Source organism: Euprymna scolopes, chromosome 40 (assembly GCF_053919585.1).
Source record: "Euprymna scolopes isolate OS-2025 chromosome 40, ASM5391958v1, whole genome shotgun sequence".
In the NCBI taxonomy this organism is placed as follows: domain Eukaryota; kingdom Metazoa; phylum Mollusca; class Cephalopoda; order Sepiida; family Sepiolidae; genus Euprymna; species Euprymna scolopes.
The window spans coordinates 50,845,478-50,867,287 of record NC_136521.1 but is presented as its reverse complement, the minus strand read 5'-3'; the positions used below and the strand labels follow the sequence as shown (position 1 = coordinate 50,867,287).

Sequence of the window (21,810 nt, the reverse complement as noted above, 5' to 3'; positions counted from 1 at the left end):
CTGAAGGATCGGTCGAAAATTATGTACTTATGAAAAAAGTTTTTTAATTTTTTTTCATAATATAAATATATATATATATATATATATATATAATCTGCAAATGATTTTCTTGCTAATTTCAGATGGAAAAGTGTGGAGCTTAACTTTCAACAGTGAAATAGATTCTAACGATTGCAAAACAGAACTAGCAAATGCTACTTCGATGGTTCTCACTGTTAAAAAAAAGGTACACAGCCATTGGGCATCACTTGAGGTAAATATGGCAGTTTTTCTCGTTTCTATGTTGATTAAAAATTTCAGAAAATCATCTTGACGATTGATCAGACATCATTGATAGTAAAAAATAAGTTTCAGCAATAATGCTCGCAAAGGGGAAAAGTTTTCTTTAAAGCATTTATCAGAGTACTCTTGACTTTTAGCGGCATTCATCCAGGATGGGTTGAGCTGACACCTTCCATAGAATGCACAGTGTCTTACAGACCATGCACGGTGGTCCACAGCGGCCAAGTTAGTTATGGGCAGCCAGTCCCAGGACCAGCAATGAAGACCTATGGACCAGAGGTAGGTTTTATGTGGGCTTTAATGGTACGTAATCATGTCTTTAACTGGCATCTTCAATGTTGGAGTGATTTTGGAATTATTGCTTCATGGATGAATTCTCCTGAGTTGTGGCACACAGCATGGCCAAACCAACAGCATCTCCTCTTTAAAATCGCTTGGTTAAGAGAGATGATCCAACATTGCATTGGGATTTGTGTATTGGAGACTAAATGGTGTCGGTGGACCTGCAGCAATCAACGGATGCAGTATAGGTAAAATACTATTAGCCTCTCATTGGCCAAGTTTCACAGCCATAGTGAAAAATTGTTCGAATATGGCCATGTTTGATTTTCATAGCAAGTGCTCGTCTGAGCTCTAATCTATAGCCCCTGCCCCCTCGCCAAACTTTCACAAAAAATATTTGTCTAGTTGTAACCACTATCAATAATTTCCCATACTCTTTATCTGTGTATAAACCTAAACCTAAATTCCATGAACAAAGCTTCTTAGAACTGCACCCCTGTGGAATTCGCTTCCGTTTGCCTGCTTTCCAGCTGACTACAATTTGGTCTGTCTTCAAGTCCAATGTAAACAAATTCTTGATGAGCTATCCCCTTAAGTAATCCAAGTCATCAACTTTCCACTACTAACGATTACTATGATATTGTCCCATTGACTACTTTACACTCATTAATCCTTGTCCTCGAATGGCCTCTGGGCCTTGATAAGTGGCGACTCCTATGTTTAAAAAAAAAAAAAAAATGCCTGAAAATCTGGACTTTTGTGTCTTTTGTGATCGCTGGACAAGACCACAAGTAGGGTTATAGGTGACTGAAAGCAGGTCGGGCATTGTTGATTTGGATGTCGATGTCCTCGTACACCTGACTCCTGGCAATAAACGCTGAATCCAGATATTTGAAGCAATCAACTTCTGCTAGGGTTTCCTTATAAAGAAGAATCGTGCTTTTACTCTGAGAGTAGGAATCCTGTGTAGAGGACTTTTTAAAAACAGAATACACTGCAAGCGTTTCTTGGTAAATTAAAATTATTTTACTTTTTATTGTACTTTACTGTGTATGAATTTATTTTTTTTTTACTCGGTAGTGTAAGTATGGAGAGATGGGTGAGATGGGGCATCCTGGACATCATGGTATTCTTTGACTGCTCCTAGTTTTTGGTAGGTTAGTAGGTACTTGCTTGCAAAATGGTTGCCGTGTGACACCATGTAACTCTCACCAACAAGTTGCCAACCCCAAACTTTGTGTGCCGTGGCTTTGTTCTTGATTGTCTTCTCTTCTGGCCATATTGTCATAGTCTCTCACACTGACGGCTGCCGAGGGGAGCAGACGGGTTCACAAGTATAAAAATAAAACAAAACTCAAGAAAAACACAGACGCTGATGCTTCACATATGTCGGTCGGACTCTGGCGGTGAGTTTCTACATGCTAAGGTTCACATCTACGTCCTGTTGAGGCTAGGTTCGTCTGTTGCACCCAGTTTATTTCCCTTATCTCCCAACCTTGCTCAAGCTGCGATCCATCTCCAACTGTAGTGAAAGTCCAACTGAACTCTCAACTCAAAGGGAGATAAGAACTACTAACTTAAAATCAAATTTATGTGTGGGTAAATCTAATGTTAAAAATTATTAAAATATAGTTCTTCGATCAGTGAGAAAATATACAGAAAGTTTGTAATTTACTGAAATTCCAGTTTCTTCAGTAGTTGGCTTTAAGGAGTTTCTTTCGGCTGGATTTTCATTCTAGAAACATTACCGGAGTTCTTAACAGTAAGTCAGCAACTTAACAATTTAACAACTAATACGGCTGCTAGTGCAGCGTCTTTATATAAGTTTCTTCATAGAATTTTCCTTATTATTCTAGATTGTTTTGAAAACGTTCTAAATAGAATAGTTAAATATTCTATTAATTTTTATAAGGAAAATGGAATATCATATTTTTTAAGGAAAATGACACTCATGAAATGGAGAGGTGAATATAAAAAAGAGACCCAGCATAAACGCCTGCATGTACGTTTAAAAAGACTTGTATTTTGTTTAATTTCTGGGTTGCTAGTGTGTGAAAATGTGATAGTCTCCATGTCTGCAGATGGTTTTTTTTTTTTTTTTTTACAAGGGTGTCACCACTTATCAAGGCCCAGAGGCCACTCGAGGATAAGGGTTAATAGGTATACATTAGTCATTGTGATTTTAGCATAGTAAACAGTGGGAATTTTGAAACTTGGATTACTTAGGGGGCCGATTCAATTAGAACTTGTTCGCATTGGACTTTTTCTTTTTTTTTTTTTTCATAGGTATCAACTCATTATCAAGGCCAAGAGGCCACTCAAGGATAAGGGTTAAAGAGTGTACAGTAGAAATTGGACAATATAATAATCATTAGTAATGAAAATTTGTTAAATTTGATAACTTATATGGAACGGCTCATCAAGAACTTATTTACGTTAGACTTGAAGACAACCATATTGTAGTCAGCCGGAAAGCAGGAAAACCGAAGACAATTGGTTGGGTTAGGGTTAATTGTTCACCCATTTGCACCTGCTTTAGATTGTTCCGCTCGTGTTTTTGTGTAGTTGAGTGTCCGCCACCTTGATTTGTCGTAAGAAAGTTCATATTTAAAGCATCTGACCCATTGTTCTCATCTTGGATGGTCTTGCAATGTTTCTGTCAAAGTAACCTTTGACCTTCTTCAGGTTCTTGTTGATTTTCAAATGGAACCCTTTATGTAATCCATGGAGGGGGGGGTAGCTTGTTGTTCCGTCAGCCATGACAGATGTTCTAAGTAAGATTTTTTTTTTTTTTTTTTTACACAGTGATCACCACTTATCAAGGCCCGGAAGCCACTCAGGGATAAGGGTTATTGCAAGTACATTACGTTAATGTGGAGATTTGATGAAGTGTTTACTTAAGGGGGCGGTTCATTAGGAATTTGTTAACATTGGACTTGAAGACATCCAAGTTGTAGTCCGGTGGGAAGCAGGCAGACGGAACAGAGTTCCACAGGCGTGCAGTCCTAAGAAAGAAGCTTTGTTCATGGGTTAAATGGGTGTATGGCAGTCAATGGGACAATATCGTAGTAATCGTTAATAGTGAAAATTTGGTAAATTGGATTACTTAATGGGACGGTTTATCAAGACTTCTAAAATATGTACTAGAATTATCCACAAGGACCCTTTGCACAGTGGATAGAGTAATTGGTAAAATTCAGTTGTAGAAATTATTTTCTTCTGAAGGTTAACAGTTCAATTCTGAGCAGATTCCCGAATTTGACAGAAAGATTCAGTTTGACAAGGTACACCTAAAGAGGGTTGGAAGTTACATCGACTGAAACGTGAAAATAACACTCAAAATGAGAACGGTAGTCTGAAAAATCCAAATAATATAAATAATCAATCCTCATATAAAAATTTTGGGACAATAATTCATAATTGTATTGCATGTTCTGTCCTGAGGATTGAACTTTGAATCTCCAGAGGACTGTAACTTAGGAGAGAGCATTTTGATTATTAAAGAAGTATAGGGTGTCCAAGAAGTCACTGAAGGGTTGTGAACTTAAATAGATTCTTTATTTTTTTGTAATTTTAACACAATCTGACTAAGACATTGGGAAATTAAAAAAAAAAAAAAATGCAAAATTCAAACAATCTTTGTTTATGACAAATATCTTTTTTAAATGTTGCCTATTTCCAGCTTCGCATATTTGTGCGCTTTCCAAAACGTTCATGACAGATTGAAGAATCTCTGGATTGCGATTTAACTCCCTTATTTCGTTCCTGATGTTTTCCTTCAATTCTTGCAGGGTTTGGGGTTTGTTAACATACTCTTTCTTTAAGATATCCTCACAAGAAAGTCAGAACAAGTCAAGTCTGGGGAACGTGGTGGCCATTTGACATTGCCATAGCAAGCGATAATATTGTCGCCAAACCATTGCTAGAGAAGCTCCATGGTGTCTCTTGCTATATGTGGTGTTGCCTCATCTTGTTCAATGCTATACTTATCCATAATTAATTTCTAAAATATTATCTGTAAAATATCTTAGAGGAAATAATAATTATTAATGGTAAAAATGACAAAAATTTTCAACCCTTCAGTGACTTTTTGGACTCCCTCTATTATGACATTCCATTTTTCATTATAAAAATGAATAGAACATTAATATATTCTATTTAGAACGTTTCGGAACAATCTGGAATAATCAAGAAAATTCCATGCAGAAACGTGTATAAGCACACTGTACTAGCAGCCGCGTCAGTTGTTAATTTAAGTTGCCAACTTGCTGTTAAGAACTCCAGTAATGTTTCTAGGATGAAAATTACTATGATATTGTCCCATTGACTACTGTACACTCTTTAATCCTTATCCTCAAGTGGCAGCTGGGCCTTGATAAGTGGTGACTCCTATGTAAAAAAAAAAAAAAAAAAAAAAAAAAAAAAAATTAATCCAGCTGAAAGAAACTCCTTAAAAGCCACCGCATCATTTCAAGGAACTGGAATTTTCGTAAATACAAAAGATTTCTATATATTTTCTCGCTAACTAAAGAACTATATTGTAATACTAGACTACCCGTGACCCATTGTGTCAGTATGTTATATGAGCTATGGAAATAATGTATGAGCGTGACACTCGTAAAGAAAAAACTTTTTGTGACATAACAAACATTTCTATGAAAGTATATTAAAATGAAAAAAGAATATAGATAGATTTCTATGAGTCGTTCTGTTTATAATTGTTTATTTTTGAAAAAAAAAAAAAACTTACAGCCATTGAATTATAAGTGGTTTGCCATACTTATAGGTAAATGTACACTGAACAGATACCATAATACATAAAGTTAAATTCAAATTTTGATATATCTTTTAATTTAAACGTGAAAAAAAAAAGAAGCAATTGGTACGCTGAAAATGTACACAATAAAACAATACGTTTTATTGTCGCGTTGATTATTTGGTTATGTAACGCATGCGCAACAGGAAGTCGTAAACCGGATGTTGTGTTACAACACCCGTTACAAGGTCATTTAAGTTTTATAATTATATAGATTCTTATTAGATTTACCCATACATTTGATTTGAAGTTAGTAGTTCTTATATCCCTTTCACTATCAACGCTATAGACTTTATATTCACTTTCAAAGCTGATAGCAGTAGTACTAAAAAGTGCATTTACTTGTAAATATTATTTGCATGTTTTGTTTTATGTTAAAAAAAAATATTTTTTTATTTAAACTCTGAGCTTTATTAGTTTTTTTTTTTAATTTGTTGCTTGTCATGTCCCTGGACAGACACGTAACACTTAGAACCGATTATAACTTCGCTCATTTATCCATTGTGTTACGAATCTGCAAATTTCTGATTTAGATGAGATTTTTTTTTTTTTTTTTACATAGGCATCTCCACTTATCAAGGCACAGAGACAACTGGAGGATAAAGGTTAAGAGTGTACAGTAGTCAATTGGACAACATAGTAATCGTTAGTAATGGAAATTCGGTAAATTTAACTTAAGTGAAACGGCTCATCAAGAATTTGTTTATGTTAGACTTGAAGACGACCATATTGTAGTCAGTGGGAAAGCAGAGAGAACAGAAGACAATTCCACAGGCGTGCAATTCTAAGAAAGAAGCTTTGCTCATAGAATTTACGTTTAGGTTTAGGCACAGATAAAGAGTTGGGGGAATTATTGATAGTGTTTTCAGCTAGACTGTCGGAGGTTGGCTGAGACGTAAGAATAATATGAGAGATGAAGACAGTAGTTCAAATAATTAAAATTATTGTCATCTTCAAAATTCTGAAACTTGTTTTAAGACAATTTTCTTTGTTTCTTTTGATCAGGCAACTATCAATGAAGAATGTACCAAGTCTCCTGCTTACATGGAAAATACAAACATGGAAACTGGACTGCAAGAAATGCTACAAGAATCGAGCGAATCGAATGAAAAGATTAACGATGGCTTTTGGAAAGAGAATGGTAAAGAATTTCTTGTATTAGTTGCACTGAGAAGACTTTTTTCTTTTCCTTTATTTGTGAATTTCTCATATTAGTTGTACTGGAAAAAAAAACATTTTTTTTTCTCTCCCCTTCCCTTTATATGAATGTTTCTGTATTAATTGTACTAGAAAAAAAAAAACTTGACCCCCCCCCCCCCCCTTTTCCTTCATCTACATTTCTCATTAGTTGTACTGAAAATAAAGAACTTGATCCCCCACCCTTGTCTCCATCCGAATTTGTCGTATTAGTTGTACTGAAAAAATACAAAAAAACTTGGACTTTTTTTCCAATCTGTAAATTAAACGACGTTTGAAAAACCGATTATTTAACAACATTCATATATCAATAGAAAGTTCAATGAAAAAAAAAACCTGAATCATAATTCCCTATTTAGAAACCCATAAGACAAAAGTAAAATTCCAAAGGTAAATCACTGATACTTTAGAGCACATTTAGTTTTCTGGCTTCTCAGCATCACAACCCATAATGAATTTTACCCAACAAGAGCTATTAAAATTTCTTGAATGAATACATAAAAAAAACCCAGAATTCTAAGTCCAACATTAACAGTCCAAAGTGGCAAAGAAATAAAGGTGCTTCTATATTATACAAACAAAAAAATATTGAATTTTAAGTGAAACAAATGGTAGCTGTGTAATTGTAAGGTCTCAAATAGGAACATATCCAAAAGTTACGAAAAATTATATGGTAGAAAAATAATTATTAATGCGGAAAAAAAAAAATTATGGAAGGAAGTGAAATCACTATATTACGCTTACTTAAAGAGATAAGTTGAGAGGGGAGATAATTAACTTCTGTTGCTTGCATCACGTGATGAACATAATTCAAAATGTCGGACAAAATTTATTCCCATATAAACTTTATCAAAATCAGTTTTTCATTAATAATTATTTTGCTATCTTATCGTTTTCTGTAATTTTTGGATATGTTACTATTTTCGACATGACAATTACGTAAGTAGCATTTGTTTTACTTGAAATTCAATATTTTTTTGTTTGTATAATATAGAAGTATCAAAAAAAAAAGAAAGGTTTAAAAATATCCAATTTTCTAATTATCTGCTAAGGTGGAGGTTATATTACTGAATGAGTGTATCGATGCTTCTTTGTTTAACACTTAAAACCGGGTCAAAATCCAAAAATAGCTGGAACTTAGAATGCATAAATCAATAGAAAGTGATTTTCTATGCATGAGCAAATATACATTTATTAGTTAGACAACATTCATATATAAAGTTAAAGTTTTCATATGTGTATAAGTATGGCTCTGATGGTAACGAATAAGACTTAATATCTATGTATTTTGGTTTTGATTCTAGTGGACTAGCGGGGATGCTCGGTGTTGCCCGGTTGTTTGGAGTTGTAAAAGAAAAAAAAAAGTGTTAATAGGGAGGGAGGCTTGAACCCGTAATGCGGTGACATGAAGGCGGAAAAGAAAGTGAAAGAAAACATGACATTTTACCGCTACGCTACCATACAATAAGTAATGTCCCTGACCCACTTCCAGTTGTCTGATCTAGCTGAAACTTTGCATGTGCAATGATTTATATCTCTACGGATTATGTGGCAAAATACAGCTCTGAACTAATTGTGGTTTCTGTTTTACAGGTGTTTGAACTGAGTCAGGTGTGAAATAGAGCCTGTTGAATGTCAAGCAATGATCCGGTTTTTGTATTTGAAAGGACGCACACCACAGGAGACTTTTGATAAAATGAAAGACACTTATGGTGATAATGCCCCATCATATGACCTTGTAAAACGCTGGCATCGTGAATTCAAACATGGCCGGGAGTCTGTGGAAACAGCTCCCAGACCTGCCCCCCCCCCCCTTTGGCTATTGATGAGGCATCTGTCCGTCAAGTTGAGGCTGCCATTTTAGAAGATCGGCACATTACTATTCGCCAAATAACCCAAGATGTCAAGATTAGTACAGGGTCTGTGGAAACAATCATTCACGACCATATGCATAAGGTGTCTGCTAGATGGATTCCCAGGTTGCTCACACCATTCTAGAAGCGAGAACGCGTTGAGTGCTCGAGGATGAATTTGGAGATGTGCTAAGAAGATTAGTAAAAGTTTTTCAAAAAACTGATTACACAGGATGAAACCTGGGTCCATCACTATGATCCAGAGACCAAAGCCCAGTCAATACAGTGGAACACTTGGACTCACCACCTCGAAAGAAGGCAAGGGTGCAGCCCTCCGCTGGCAAGGTCATGCTCAGTCTTCTGGGACCAGGACGGAGTAGTGATGACAGATTTCCTGGCAAAGGGTACCACAATTATAGGAGCCTATTATGCTTCACTTTTGAGGAAATTAAGGGAAGCTATCAAAATCAAGAGGCAGGGCAAGATCAGCAAAGGTATCCTCCTCCTGCAGGACAACGCTCTGGTCCACAACTCGCATGTCGCCAGATCAGAAGCACGGTCGTGTGGTTATGAAATCCTTCCCCATCCTCCCTACTCTCCTGACCTTGCACCCTCTTCCCAGCCATAAAGTTGTTTTTGAAAGGAAAGCGTTTCCCAGATGATGCAGCCTTGATTTCTGAAGTCACGTCGTGGTTGGAGGACCAACCTGAGGTGTTCTACAAAAACTGTCTCCAGAGCTGCATCAAATGATGGGAGAAATGCATAACTCTGGGTGGTTCCTATGTAGAGAAAAACTAATAACTGTGCCAAGTTTCATTGGTCTACTGCTATGGGAAGTGTGTCAGGGGCATTACTTATTGCACGCTCCTCGTAGAAAGTGAAAAGCGTTGAAATTTAGCGATGTCAATCAAAAAGTTGACTTGCTAAAGTGAACACGCATGTGCAAAAATAAACGTTGGCTGAGGGCCAGTTAAGCTTTCCGCTGTTTCATTTATTTGTTTCCACACGATGTTGGGGAAACCAAGCTCTCAAATGAATATCAATTGTCTGATATGAAGGGTTTTCTCCACATTGATCAAAGCTGATTGGCTTCAAGATGTGCTGGTCACAAAGGTCAGCGAGTTGATTTGATTCGATTCAGTTTCACTTTATTTATATGAAAAAGACAAACACTGGAAACCAGTTTTTTTTTTTTTTTTTTTGTAAAAACTCGCTCAAAATAAATGTAGAGAGGCCGACCATTCGCAAATCGTAGATATTACAATCTAGGGAGTACATAAAAAGTTCTAAAAAAATAGTGTATATGATGATAATGATATTTACAGTGATCTTGACGTATGAGGTCTGCCACAACAACAACTAAGTCATTTAGAAATCCAAATAGATGATTTTCCTATCGTAGCTTTCTGTACAACCAACCACACTTTTTGGTACAACTGCTAATCTTAGCCATTGCAATGGCTGTCACAAGACAGAACCAACAATAGACCTCAGGTTTTGCATCAGTTTTCCTTTTCCTCGATGCATATTTTAACTGAGACTAAAGTGCATCTCTTCCAGTGGATTAAACGCGCCCCCACATCGCTTGACCAATCGTCATCAAACTGGGTCAAAATATATTTCATGGACTAACTTGAAACTGATTTAGTTTTGGGATATCTAGGTCAAAGGACATTGGACAAGGTTGCGAAGAAGAGAAGTCACTTTTTGTCGACTACTTTGCGCCTGTTTATTACACGATAGACATGATTTTTCAAATTTGATGCATAGTTTAGATAATGGTAACCAGCGTGTGTAATTTCACTTACATAGCGGAAATATGTCATGACGAAATAAAGCCGAAGCAAGGCTTTGTCTCCTCTTTATGTTGTCATTCGGATGTATACAATCTCACGATTGATTTATGTTCTTGTTTTATCTGTATTAATCATATTAAATTACAATAGAAAAATGCAAGCATGAAAAGTAATATGGTTAAGCTTAAAACTGGAAAAGAAAAGGACAAGATAATCTAGTAAAAAATATAATAAATTTATAACTTAAAACACTGCAGCATTATGAATTGATTATATGTTAAATTGAATTTAAAAAGAAAAATTCTCTGCAATATTTTAAGTTATAAATTTATGTTTTACTAGAATATCTTGTCCTTTTCTTTTCCATGTTTAAGCTTTATTACTTTTCATGCTTGCATTTTTAATGTAATCCATGATTTTTGCAGGCTTCCAATAAATTCACTTGTTCTTTGTTTAAATTCAGTCTTATTTTTTTCCCCATAAGCATAACATACACATATGTAAAACAATGTATGGCACTCGTCTGCTTTCATTCTTTCTGTTTCACTTGTTGCTTCTCTTTTCGCGAGAGCCGTGAATTAGTAGCAACACGGTTGCTGTGGAAACCAGTCAAAAAAAAATGTGCCTTACGTTTTTTTTTTTTTACAATTTTCAACACCAATTCAACTTTCGTTTTACTGAACGAAAATTGCAATTTTTTTTTTTTTTTTTTTTTTTTTTTTTTTTTCACACTATGGCTGAGACGGTGATCTATAAACTGTAATAATTGTTTGAATTTTGCTTGAAAAATGAGTGAGTGGTGAAGCTTTAAAGCAGTTGTAAATGACTAAAACTGCCACTTAACCATATATTCGAACACAACCATGTTTGAATATAAAATTCTGAAATTATTTATCCATCAGGGAGGGAAAATACAATCTTGAATTCTTATGACATCATTCACACTCTTAAACATTGCATTACAGTTTTTGCTTTTTCAAGTCTAGCTCCTTCCCATTTTTGTAATAATCAAAGAAAGAAAATAAAATGGTTTGGTGTTTTTTAGATCACCAAAAATGTCATCAATTTTTTTTAATGAAATTTACCTATTCTATTGAAAAAAAAATTAAAAAAAAAAAAAAACCCCAACAAACTTTGCTATTTTATAGAAAAAAAGAACCTCCCAATGGACTTAGCTATTTTATAGAAAAAAAGAACCCCAACAAATATACCCACTAAATTAAAAAATGACTTTGGTAAGAAATTCTTCACTCTAATCAGAAGTGGATATGTTTTTCTTTCGGTTATCAATATTGATAATAATTTTTATATGAAAAATTACTGGTGTGATTCTATGATTTTTACTTGAATAACGGTGCAAACACATGCAAAGCATTTTTTTTTTTTTTTCTGTGATTTTTTTTCTATTTTCTTTTCCAATACATTCTACTAACAAAATACATGTTAAAATATTCCTTACTTTACGTGATTGAGATTGATGTTTAAAAAAGCAATTCCATTTTAATTATTCGAATTGGCTGTAGATTGTAGTTTTATTTGAAAAGTGACTAGTGTTAGGACGATTACTCTGAATCAGGATTTGAAAAAATAAATTGGAACTTTTGGAGGTATTAGAATCAGAAAAAATTGTGCCTTTTTTTCTGATGCCAAAAACAATTCCGTTAATTATCTTTTTTGTTTTAAAACAAAGTCTTCCACTTCTGGTAGTAATAATAAATATTTATTGATTTTTAAATTACCAGTAAAGCTAAAATCTATAGGTAATAGGGGAAAATAACAACTTTATAGTTAGATATTTGGAGATTTATAAAAAATCGGAAGTGAGAATTTAGTACAGAATCTGTAATTGTATTGGAATCATCTCATCACTAAAAGTGACCCATCTCATAATCTGTGTCTATCATTCTCATTGAATATTGTTTGCAACCTTCTCCCCATCTTAATTTATACCGTATTTACCACTAGTGTTTCTCTCTTTAACAGGGAGACAACTGCAGCTTTACCAGTTTGTATATTAGTTTTTAAAAAAAATTTTTTTTTTTTTTAATTCGATTTATAATGTTTAATTTCAGAGGCGTTGTATCAACTTGAGCATACAAAACATGATTGGATTGAAAAGGTAAATTTATTTTTAAATACTTGTTAGATTTGTAGAGGAAATGGAGCTATTAATATATTGATGACGTGAGTGCTTCATATTACATATATATATATATATATATATATATTCAGACAGATGTTCTTAAATCGCACAATGTTTTTGCTTGATTTTTGTAATTTTTCCATTTTTCGAATGGTCATTCTTAAAAAATGGAAAAGAATTACAAAAAAGATCATTAAGCAAAAACACTCCGTGCTATTTAACAATATCTGTCTGATTGAAAACCTGCTGCCTAAATACACACACACACACACACACACACACACACGCACATATATATACACACACACACACCCACACATGACAGAAGAGAATAGACACCCATAGAAACAGTTTATTTCAATAAACATAATTTATAAAACAAACTAAAAAATAAATGGTCATAAATTTAATAACTAATACTTGGTTGACATTCCTTTTGCTGTTTTTAATGCTAGGACACTTCTAGGCATGGCATTGATCAGTTGACGAATATCATCTTGAGGGATTTCTTGCCACGTCTGACGCAATAATGCTAAAAGTTCAGGCTTAGAAAATGGCTTCCTTTTCTTTCTGCTAAAATTCCAGTCTAATATGCATCAAAGGTTTTCAATTGAGTTCATATCGGGGGACTGACTTGGCCATGGTAGTTTATTAATCCCATTTTGGCTCAACTAATGTTGTGTCGCCCTTGGGAGTTAACTTTGTTCATTTTACCACTTGAGAATATTGGCAGGAGTTCTTCATGTAATTAAACATATTTAGCAGAATTGATATTTCCTTCGCACTCCACTTGGTCTGAGCAACCATCATTCCAAATTGCGCCCCCATACCATCACCAAGAAGCCCCCATGTTTCAGCATTGGCTGCAGTCTTTTTTAAGTCAGACTCTTGTGGAGGGAATCTCCATACCCATACCTTTCCACTGTCGGGAAATAATGCAAATCGTGACTCATCAGAAAAATGACATTGGTCCAAAAGGTCATAGGTCTCTCTACCATCTCACGAGCCCAATCTTTTCTGCGCTTGATATTGGCAAGACGGAGAAGAGGTTCTCTTTCTTGCAGCTCTACCCTAGTAGCTCAGCTTGTGAAGATACCTGACAGCTGTGCTTGGACTGACACCAGCTTGTGTTGCAATGTCAGAGGCTTTGCATCGAGGATCCTCTTCAACATTTCTTTTCACAAGATGCAAGGGTTTTTCAGTGGGCTGGAGCAACCTGGATGGGGTTTTGTTCACTCTTTGCCCTCTGTTGTGAATTGTATGATCACTTTATTAACAGTAGAAAGGGGTTATTGAAAGATTTCCTGCTATTTTGCGTTGACTAAGACCAACTTTTATGTTGATCCATGATTCGCCTTTGCAGAAATTCTAATCGGTCTGATGCCTTTTTAGTTTGTGGCATGCTTCAATGTTGTTAGATGCAATTTTAATGAGATACAAGTTATTTAAGCATTATTCTTATCTGTAAATAGTAAATATTAATAAGCATATATTAATAAAGGGAAAAATATTTATCTTGTCTATTCTTTCTGTCGTGTATATATATATATATATATATAATTTTATATAGGTAGTACGCAGGCAACTTTTAAAGAAAGATTCTATGGGCATAAAAGTTCTTTTACTAATCAAAAATACGAAAAAAACACATCATTATCGCTTCAATATTGGAAATTAATAAAGGAGAATAAAACTCCAAAGTTAGAATGGCGGATCATAAGAAGATCGAAAGTATGTAATTCATTACATGCACCGTGCTTTTTATGCCTTCATGAAAAATTAGAAATAACGAATTTTAAAGACTGGGAGAAACTATTGAACATTAAACAGGAAGCAGCAATTTCCTGTAAACATTTCCAAATACATTCACTGAAAAAATTATAAGAATATTAACGAATTAATCATACCATCGACTTATATATTGTAATATGCTTTATTATTTATTTCAGGATTTTAAGCACTAAATCTTATTTACTTATTTATTTTAAACGCCTAAATCTATTTTAAACGCTAAATTTTTAACGAAGAATCTATTAAATTTTATAAAAATAATTTTTAGTGAAATTTTTACCGTGAATAATATAATTAGACTTAGTTACTAATATACTTAACCATATTATAAGAGTAATTTTTATATATATAAATTTTCACGTTTGTTTGTATATATGTCAGTATTTTTTGTATTATATAGAGAAATAGCGCTAAATTTATAGTTTAGTAATATATGTATATATTTATATTTCGTTTTTAAGTGGAAAAAAACCTTAGTAAAATTTATGAATTGCTCTGATATTGGAGTAATAGTTCTAAAAATCCGTATTAACAAAGCAAACGAAAAAATTATAATTATAATGGTTAGAGCTAGAAAATTTAATGCAAACTTATAATAAATCTGCTTCAGAATTATACCTTGAAAAACCTAACATTATTTTGTGAATAGGTTATATTTGGTTTGATATAGGTTGTTAGTACCCCTCTTTCTTTTGGAATGGTTCAACCCTGTAAAGTTGACTTTAATATAAAGGGATGGTCTTTATTGAAAGTTTTGTGGATGGTTTTTGGCCTGATGAGGTGATTTTCCCTGCTAGGGGGTCATTGAAACACATTTGCTAATGTGTAGCCAATAGCTCACCAACAATCAATCAATATATATATATATATATATATATACACACACACACAATTTATTTAAAACTGTACAGAAAGTCAGAAAAACATTGGTACCGTCGGTTTCAAGCCTAACATAAGGGAGACCAGTTAATGGTAAATAATGTTAAGCTCTCGTCAGCCATATTGTTTGGGGTGAAAGTAAGTAAGTAAAAAAAAAAAAAAAAAATAAAATAAAAATCCGAAATCCTCTTGTTATAGATAAAAAAACCCCCAAAAAACTACACGTGTGTGTGTGGGTGTGTGTTTTAAGCAATAATGCCAGAATAAAGTCATCATGATGTAGCAGAAAAATACTCCTTTTCTGAAATGCATTCAGATAAATAGTTAAAAATATAACTAAGGTTATTATTTTCTTTTTTTTTTTCTTTTTAAATAATATATATCTGAGGATCAATACTACTAAGAAAGAAATGACTTTGCTTTTTTTGCTGTAAAAAATAATTATCATTGTCAGCTGAATTTATTTCTTTTTTTTAATCAAATAAAACAAATGTTTCTTTTTATTTAAGATTGTAACAATTTAAATATTTTGGAAACAAGAACTTTTCTCTTCTGACTATAATTCTCAGCAAAATGTTCTTCAAATCTATAAAAAAATGTAAAAATCTTCAAATTTTTATTGAATGTACTTAAAATTGGACAGTTTCAATTGATGGAACAGCATAGATTTTTGGTACAGTTGCATGCTAAGCACTGAATTCTCATAAATGTCTGCTCAGCTCGATTGGAAGCTGACAGAAACCATTGGAATATGCTCAGCACTGATTCAGTTGATCAGCCAATCAAAAAGCGACAAACACGGTTAACCAATAAGAAGCAAAGCAGACGACTTTTGATAATATTATTGAATTAGTTTGGAATTACTGTACACGCAATAACCCTTATCCCCGAGTGGCTTCCGGACCTTGATAAGTGATGACTCCCATGTAAAAAAAAAAAAAGGATTCAACATTCCTATCCCGTCATGGTTAACCTGGCGAAGAATAATTGGCCGAAACCTCATGAAAACAACAACTAGAAGATAAGGATAATAGGCCAAATAATTGAATAAAAAAATAAAAAAATTAGACTTTTGATAAATTGGAAGAAGAAAATGTTTGTTAATTTTAATCAGCGATAACAATGGAGCACATGATAATGAATTTAACCAGCCTGCATAAAATATTACAGGCACCAGAGCAAGTCTTAAAATATCAATAAATACAAATTAATACCATCGAGATTGAGATGCAGGATATGTGACAGAAAGTTCAGCGTAACACAAAGATCTTCTGTTAGCGATGGTTTCACAAACTCTAATCCTAACCTCCAAAACAAACCCTAATCCTAAAAAAAAAAAAAAATAATCGATGCATAACGTGCAATAGTTTTTAATCGCCCACACACACACGATGTTTCTACTTATTCCACACAAAAAATAAAGCAATTCTTCACTAGTAGAGGGTGTGTTTGACCTTGCCAGTCGTAAAATATGCTTAAATATATTTTAATTTATGCAGATTTCGTATTTATTATTACTGAGCTATTTCTCTATTGAATATTATAGTGTACCTAATATATAGTACTGATTTTAAAAGAAAAAATTCACTTGTATAGGATTCCCATTATATTTAAATAAAATAATAAAATAAAAAAAATCTGTATGGTGTACGTACTTGTGATGGAAAAAGATATTCATGGAAACTGGACTGCAGGAAATGCTAAAAGAATCGAGCGGATCCAATGAAAAGATTAATGATGGCTTTTGGAAAGAGAATGGTAAAGAATTTTTCATATTAGTTGCACTGAAGACTTTTTCTTTTCCTTTATCTGTTGATTTTTTTTTTTTTTTTTCCACCCCCAACCTTCCATCCATCTGAATTTTTCACCTTCCCTCCATTATAAAATTTTGTGGATAAATGAACAGCGACTATATTGCAATGCTATCTTAAAAAGAGGCTGAAGGAACAAGGGAGGAAATTCCAAATAATTCAAACTTACAAGATTTTAGAAAATGTTTGTTTAAAAATGATTATTTTTTTTAATTTTTTTTTTTTTTTTTAATAAAAATAAAACTACTTGATCAACTTACATGATTTTTGGAAGAGGATTATTTACTTTTTTTTCACTGATATGTAGACCATGCAGTTATTTTTGTTGATATAAGTGGAATTCTGGACAAAAAGGTATTTTTTATTTATTTATTTTTTTTAAATGACTTTTATTTTCTCTCTTTCAGAATGACACATTCACTATTCACATTTATGTTAAGAAAACAAACAAAGATGCTGTGCGAGTCTTTTATGAAGAAAAACTGGTCACTGTTCTATTTCAGACAAGGTAAGATGAAGCTGATTTTTATTTTTTACTATCCTGGGTACCTGGTGTTGCCCGAGTGTTTGGAGGTGTGTGTTGAGCAAAAAAAAAAAAAAAAGGAAAAAAAAAAGTGGTGGCAGGCAGGCTCAAAACCTGTGACATGAAGGCGGAAAAGAAAGTGAAAGAAAATCTGACATCTTACCGCTACTCCATGACACGACTGGAAGTTTGGAACGTTAAAATTAGGCAAAATCAATCCAACCGATACGATGACTTGCAAAAATGGCTTGCAAAAAATCGATTCCTCCTTGTAGCAAAGTGCCCAGTTGAGGGGTGAACAAATTAATGTTTTTGGCCAGTTTTTCGATATTTGTTGCCTGAGACGTCGAACTTCAAAGTGATACGATCTCATGAAAATCCGTCGCCTCTGTCAACAGTTTTAGCAGACATACAAACATACATACATACGTAAATTTAAACACAGGAAATATTTATATTTTAGACTAGCGGGGTGAGGGGGGGTACTCAGCGTTGCCCAGGTGTTTGGAGGTGTGTGTGTGTGTGTGTGTGTGTTAAAAAAAAGTTTTAGTAGAACGGTGGGATTGAACCCCGAAGCCTTGACGCGAATGTGGAAACAAAAGGGGAAAAAAGCCAGACACCTAACCATCTCGGCCATGATGGAGAGGAACTGATAAGGGCATTATGTGAAGGTTTATATAAAGCAAAATAAACAGGTGCGAGGAAGTGGCGTGGTATCTGACCTAGTTCTGTGCTGCAAGCCAGATCATTCGCTTTTCAAGACGCAGCAAGCTCGTAAAAGTCGGGCAAATTAAATATACACGTGACCCCCGTTAAGTCGTTATGATTTAGACGCGATATAAAAAGTTTTAAGAATGAGCAAGCCGACCGAGAATCACGGCGAAAAAAGCCTTTTGCAGACATACACAAAAAGCGAACATACATACATACACATGCCTTATATATATATATATAGATAAAACTTTTTCATTTTTAAAAATGTTTTCAAAAAATTTTTTAAATAGGTTTAAGTTTAAAATTTTTTTATTTAAAATGTTTTTAATATTTTATTCAAAAAAATTTTCATTTAAAATAAAGATTTTATTTAAAAAAGAAAAAAAAAAAATCTGTTCCTCTTTTTTCTCTCTTTCTCCTTATCTGTTTTCTTTTCTTTATTGTACCTCCCCCCCTTATAGTCTGATGAAATTTTGGAGAACTCCCCAAATTAATGTCATATACATATAAATTTATTTAATATTAGATATAGATTAGAAGTTTTAAGGATGTTCTACTCCTATTGCTTTTTTTTTTTTTTTTTTTTTTTTTTTTTTAGAGGAAAGCTCTTATGCCAATGACTACCCTTATCCTCGGGTGGCCTCCATCCGGATCTTGATAAGAGGTGACTCATTTGTAAAAAAAATTGTATATAAAAAAAATGTTGAAATTCAGAGCCACTTTCTTTGTTTTCCTTAAATTTCATCAAAATAGGATATATTTAAAATAGCTACCTTTGTAGTGCGGAGAACATACAGTGATTTGGGACCATTTCCATTGTCTTTCCTAGTAAATTGGATGTATAAATACAATATTAGTTTTCATGTAGATTTTGTGACTTTTCTTTTTTGTTTTTTAAATAAGCAACATATCTACACAAAAATGTTGACATTTATATGAAGACTAACATTGGTGCCCGGGGTGGAGAGGTGGTATAGTAAGGCCGTTGAGCAACCAACCCCCTAAAAAAAAAAAAAACAACTAAAATAATAGTGAGCGCAAAAAAAAAAAAAAAAAAAAAAAACTAGCCGCAATAGCCAAGCTTGAACCTATAACGTGAAAGAGGAAAAGGATAAAAAAAGCAAACATGTTAGATGTCTTGCTCACGGCGCACTTGTGACGTCACAAGCCTTTGAAATAACGTGTTTTAAATGTACGTTGAGATCGCGAGTCGTAAATGACTTTGCAAAAATGTTGACGCAAAAACTAATCCCTCCTTCCAAAAAACGGCCCAGTTGACAGTCAAAGAATGAATCTTTTTGGCCAATTGTTAAATATTTGTTGTCAGATAAATCTTTCTAATGATACCAATTTTGTCAGTGCTTGTTATGTGTATCGAAAGTTTTTGGCAGACATACAAACACACACCAACACAAATTTGCCTTTTAAATAACAGACTAACCTGGGTGCCCGGCATTGCCTGGGTGTTTGGAGGTGTGTGTTGAGCAAAAAAAAATTGAAACAAAAATGGTCCTCTCGTGACGACGAGCGGTTCTACGCATGCGCCAGATGACGTCATGACCTGATTTACTTTAAATAGTTGAAAAACTGAACAATGTACATCGCATTAGATCAGTTGATTAGCGCGTTGGTTCATTATCTAAAAGTTTTCGGTTCGAATTGTGGTGTGCGATGTCTTTTTTTCTTGTTCGATTTTTTAAATTTAAATATTGAACCAGTGTTATTTAAGCCATTTTTCACGTAACGTTCATTTGTCTGTTTTTTTTTTTTTTTTTTTTTTTACTTTGCTTATCCACCCCTGACCACACACCCAAAAACACCTGGGTACCCACCGATTTTTTTTAAAATTTTAATATCGAAACAGGCTTATTTAAGCCATTTTTCATGTGTTCGTTTTTCTGTTTTCATTGTTCGTTTGCCTTACGTTAGTTTTTTTGGATGTTTTGATTACTCCCCCACGCTTAAGTTTTAACGTTTTCTTTTTTTACTTCGCTTATAACAAACAAACCTGGTCATTGACGTCGTCGTCGTAATGCTCGACGACTTCCGGGCGCGCACCTATCAATTTGGTTCTTACTTAAATAAATTCAAACATCTTTCACTAACTCAGAGCTTCAGGTTCGATCCTACTCCCCCCCCCGGTTTCTTTTTTATTTAACACCACACACACCTACAAACACCTGCGCAACGTTGGTTACCCCTGCTAGTTCAAAAATATTGGTGAAAAAAGTGCCCCTCCTCCTTGCAGAAAAGTGCCCAGTTAAGGGTGAAGGAATTAATGTTTTTAGCCAATGATGCAGATCTCGTGAAAATCTGTCGCCTCTGTCAGAAAGTTTTAGGCAGACATACATACATACATTTACATAGATAAGTCAGATTTATATAGTAGACTAGCAGGGTTGCCCGGGTGTTTGGAGGTGTATGTTGAGCAAAAAAAAAAAAAAAAAAAAAGTGTTGGCAGGCTATGACGCGAAGGTGGAAAAAGTGAAAGAAAACCTGATATCTTACCACTAGGCCATGATGCGACAGGAAGTGGAAAGTGTTAAAATTTAGCGATGTCAATGAAAAAGTTGACTTGTAGAAATGGATAGTTAAGTGAACGAGTTCACACAGGCACAGAAATGAACGTCTGACTGGAGGCCAGTTAAGCTTCCCGCTTTCTGCAGTTTTATCTATTTGTTTCCCCATAATGTTTCCCCCACAGTGATCAAAGCTAATTGCCTTTCTGGACGTCCCAGTTGGGAAGGACAGGCACTGCTGTTTAAAAAATCGAAAAAAAGCACAAAAAAACTAACATCAGGTAAACGGGGGGGGGTAATCAAAACATAAGAATAAGCGAAGTAAATATTTTTAAATATATATTTAATTTTTATTTAATAAAAAAACAGTTAAAACTTAAAATCGTAAAAAACACAAAAACTAACGTAAGGCAAACAAGCGATGTTTAAATGTAAAAATCACAAAAACAAAACAGAAAAACGAACGTTAAAAACTTCTTTAAAAAATCTGAAAAATAAAAACAAAAAATAAACACGAAAAAAATGGCTGAAATAAACCTACTTCAATATTAAAATTAAAAAAATCGGTGGGTACCCGGCATTGCCCGGGTGTTTTTGGGTGTGTAGTCGGTCAGGGGGTGGAGGGTGTTAATGAAAACCTAAGAATAAGCGAAGTAAAACAAAAAAAACAGAAAAACGAACGTTACGTGAAAAATGGCTTAAATAACCCTACTTCAATAATAAAATTAAAAAAAATCGAAAAAATAAAGACATCTCACACCACAATTCGAACCAAAAATGTTTAGATAATGACCCAGCGCTTTAACCAATTGACCTAAGACAACGTACACGAAATTAGGTAATTTTTTTAATCTTTAAACTAAATAAGGTTACGACGTCGTATGACGCATGCGTAGAAGCGAATTCGTCATGAGAGGACGGTTTTTGCTGACCCCCCCCCTGTAGAAAAGTGCTGATTTCAGGGTGAAAAAATTAACGTTTTTGGCCAATTTTTTGGTATTTGTCGGGCGAAGGATGGGGCTTTCATATGAGACCAAATTTGTGAATTTTTGTTCTATCTGTGGAAAGTTTTTAGCAGACATACAAACACGCTCACACACATTTTGCCTTTTATATATATAGACTAGCGAGGGGTACCCGGCGTTGCCTGGGTGTTTGTAGGTGTGTGTGAAAAAAACCCGAAGAAAAACAGGTGCCCGTGAAA

The 21,810-nt window shown here is 34.0% G+C and overlaps 1 protein-coding gene across 1 annotated transcript in view; it reads left to right on the top strand.

Moving 5' to 3' along the window:
- The window catches only part of LOC145265559 (ubiquitin carboxyl-terminal hydrolase 19-like), a 110,297-nt gene that overhangs the window by 24,931 nt on the left and 63,556 nt on the right, over positions 1-21,810 (top strand). Inside the window, exons 3-6 of the mRNA XM_080121534.1 lie at positions 123-253; positions 6,386-6,521; positions 12,299-12,345; positions 17,258-17,358. Coding sequence (XP_079977660.1) covers positions 123-253; positions 6,386-6,521; positions 12,299-12,345; positions 17,258-17,358 — 415 coding nt within the window. The remainder of the gene's footprint in view (positions 1-122; positions 254-6,385; positions 6,522-12,298; positions 12,346-17,257; positions 17,359-21,810) is intronic.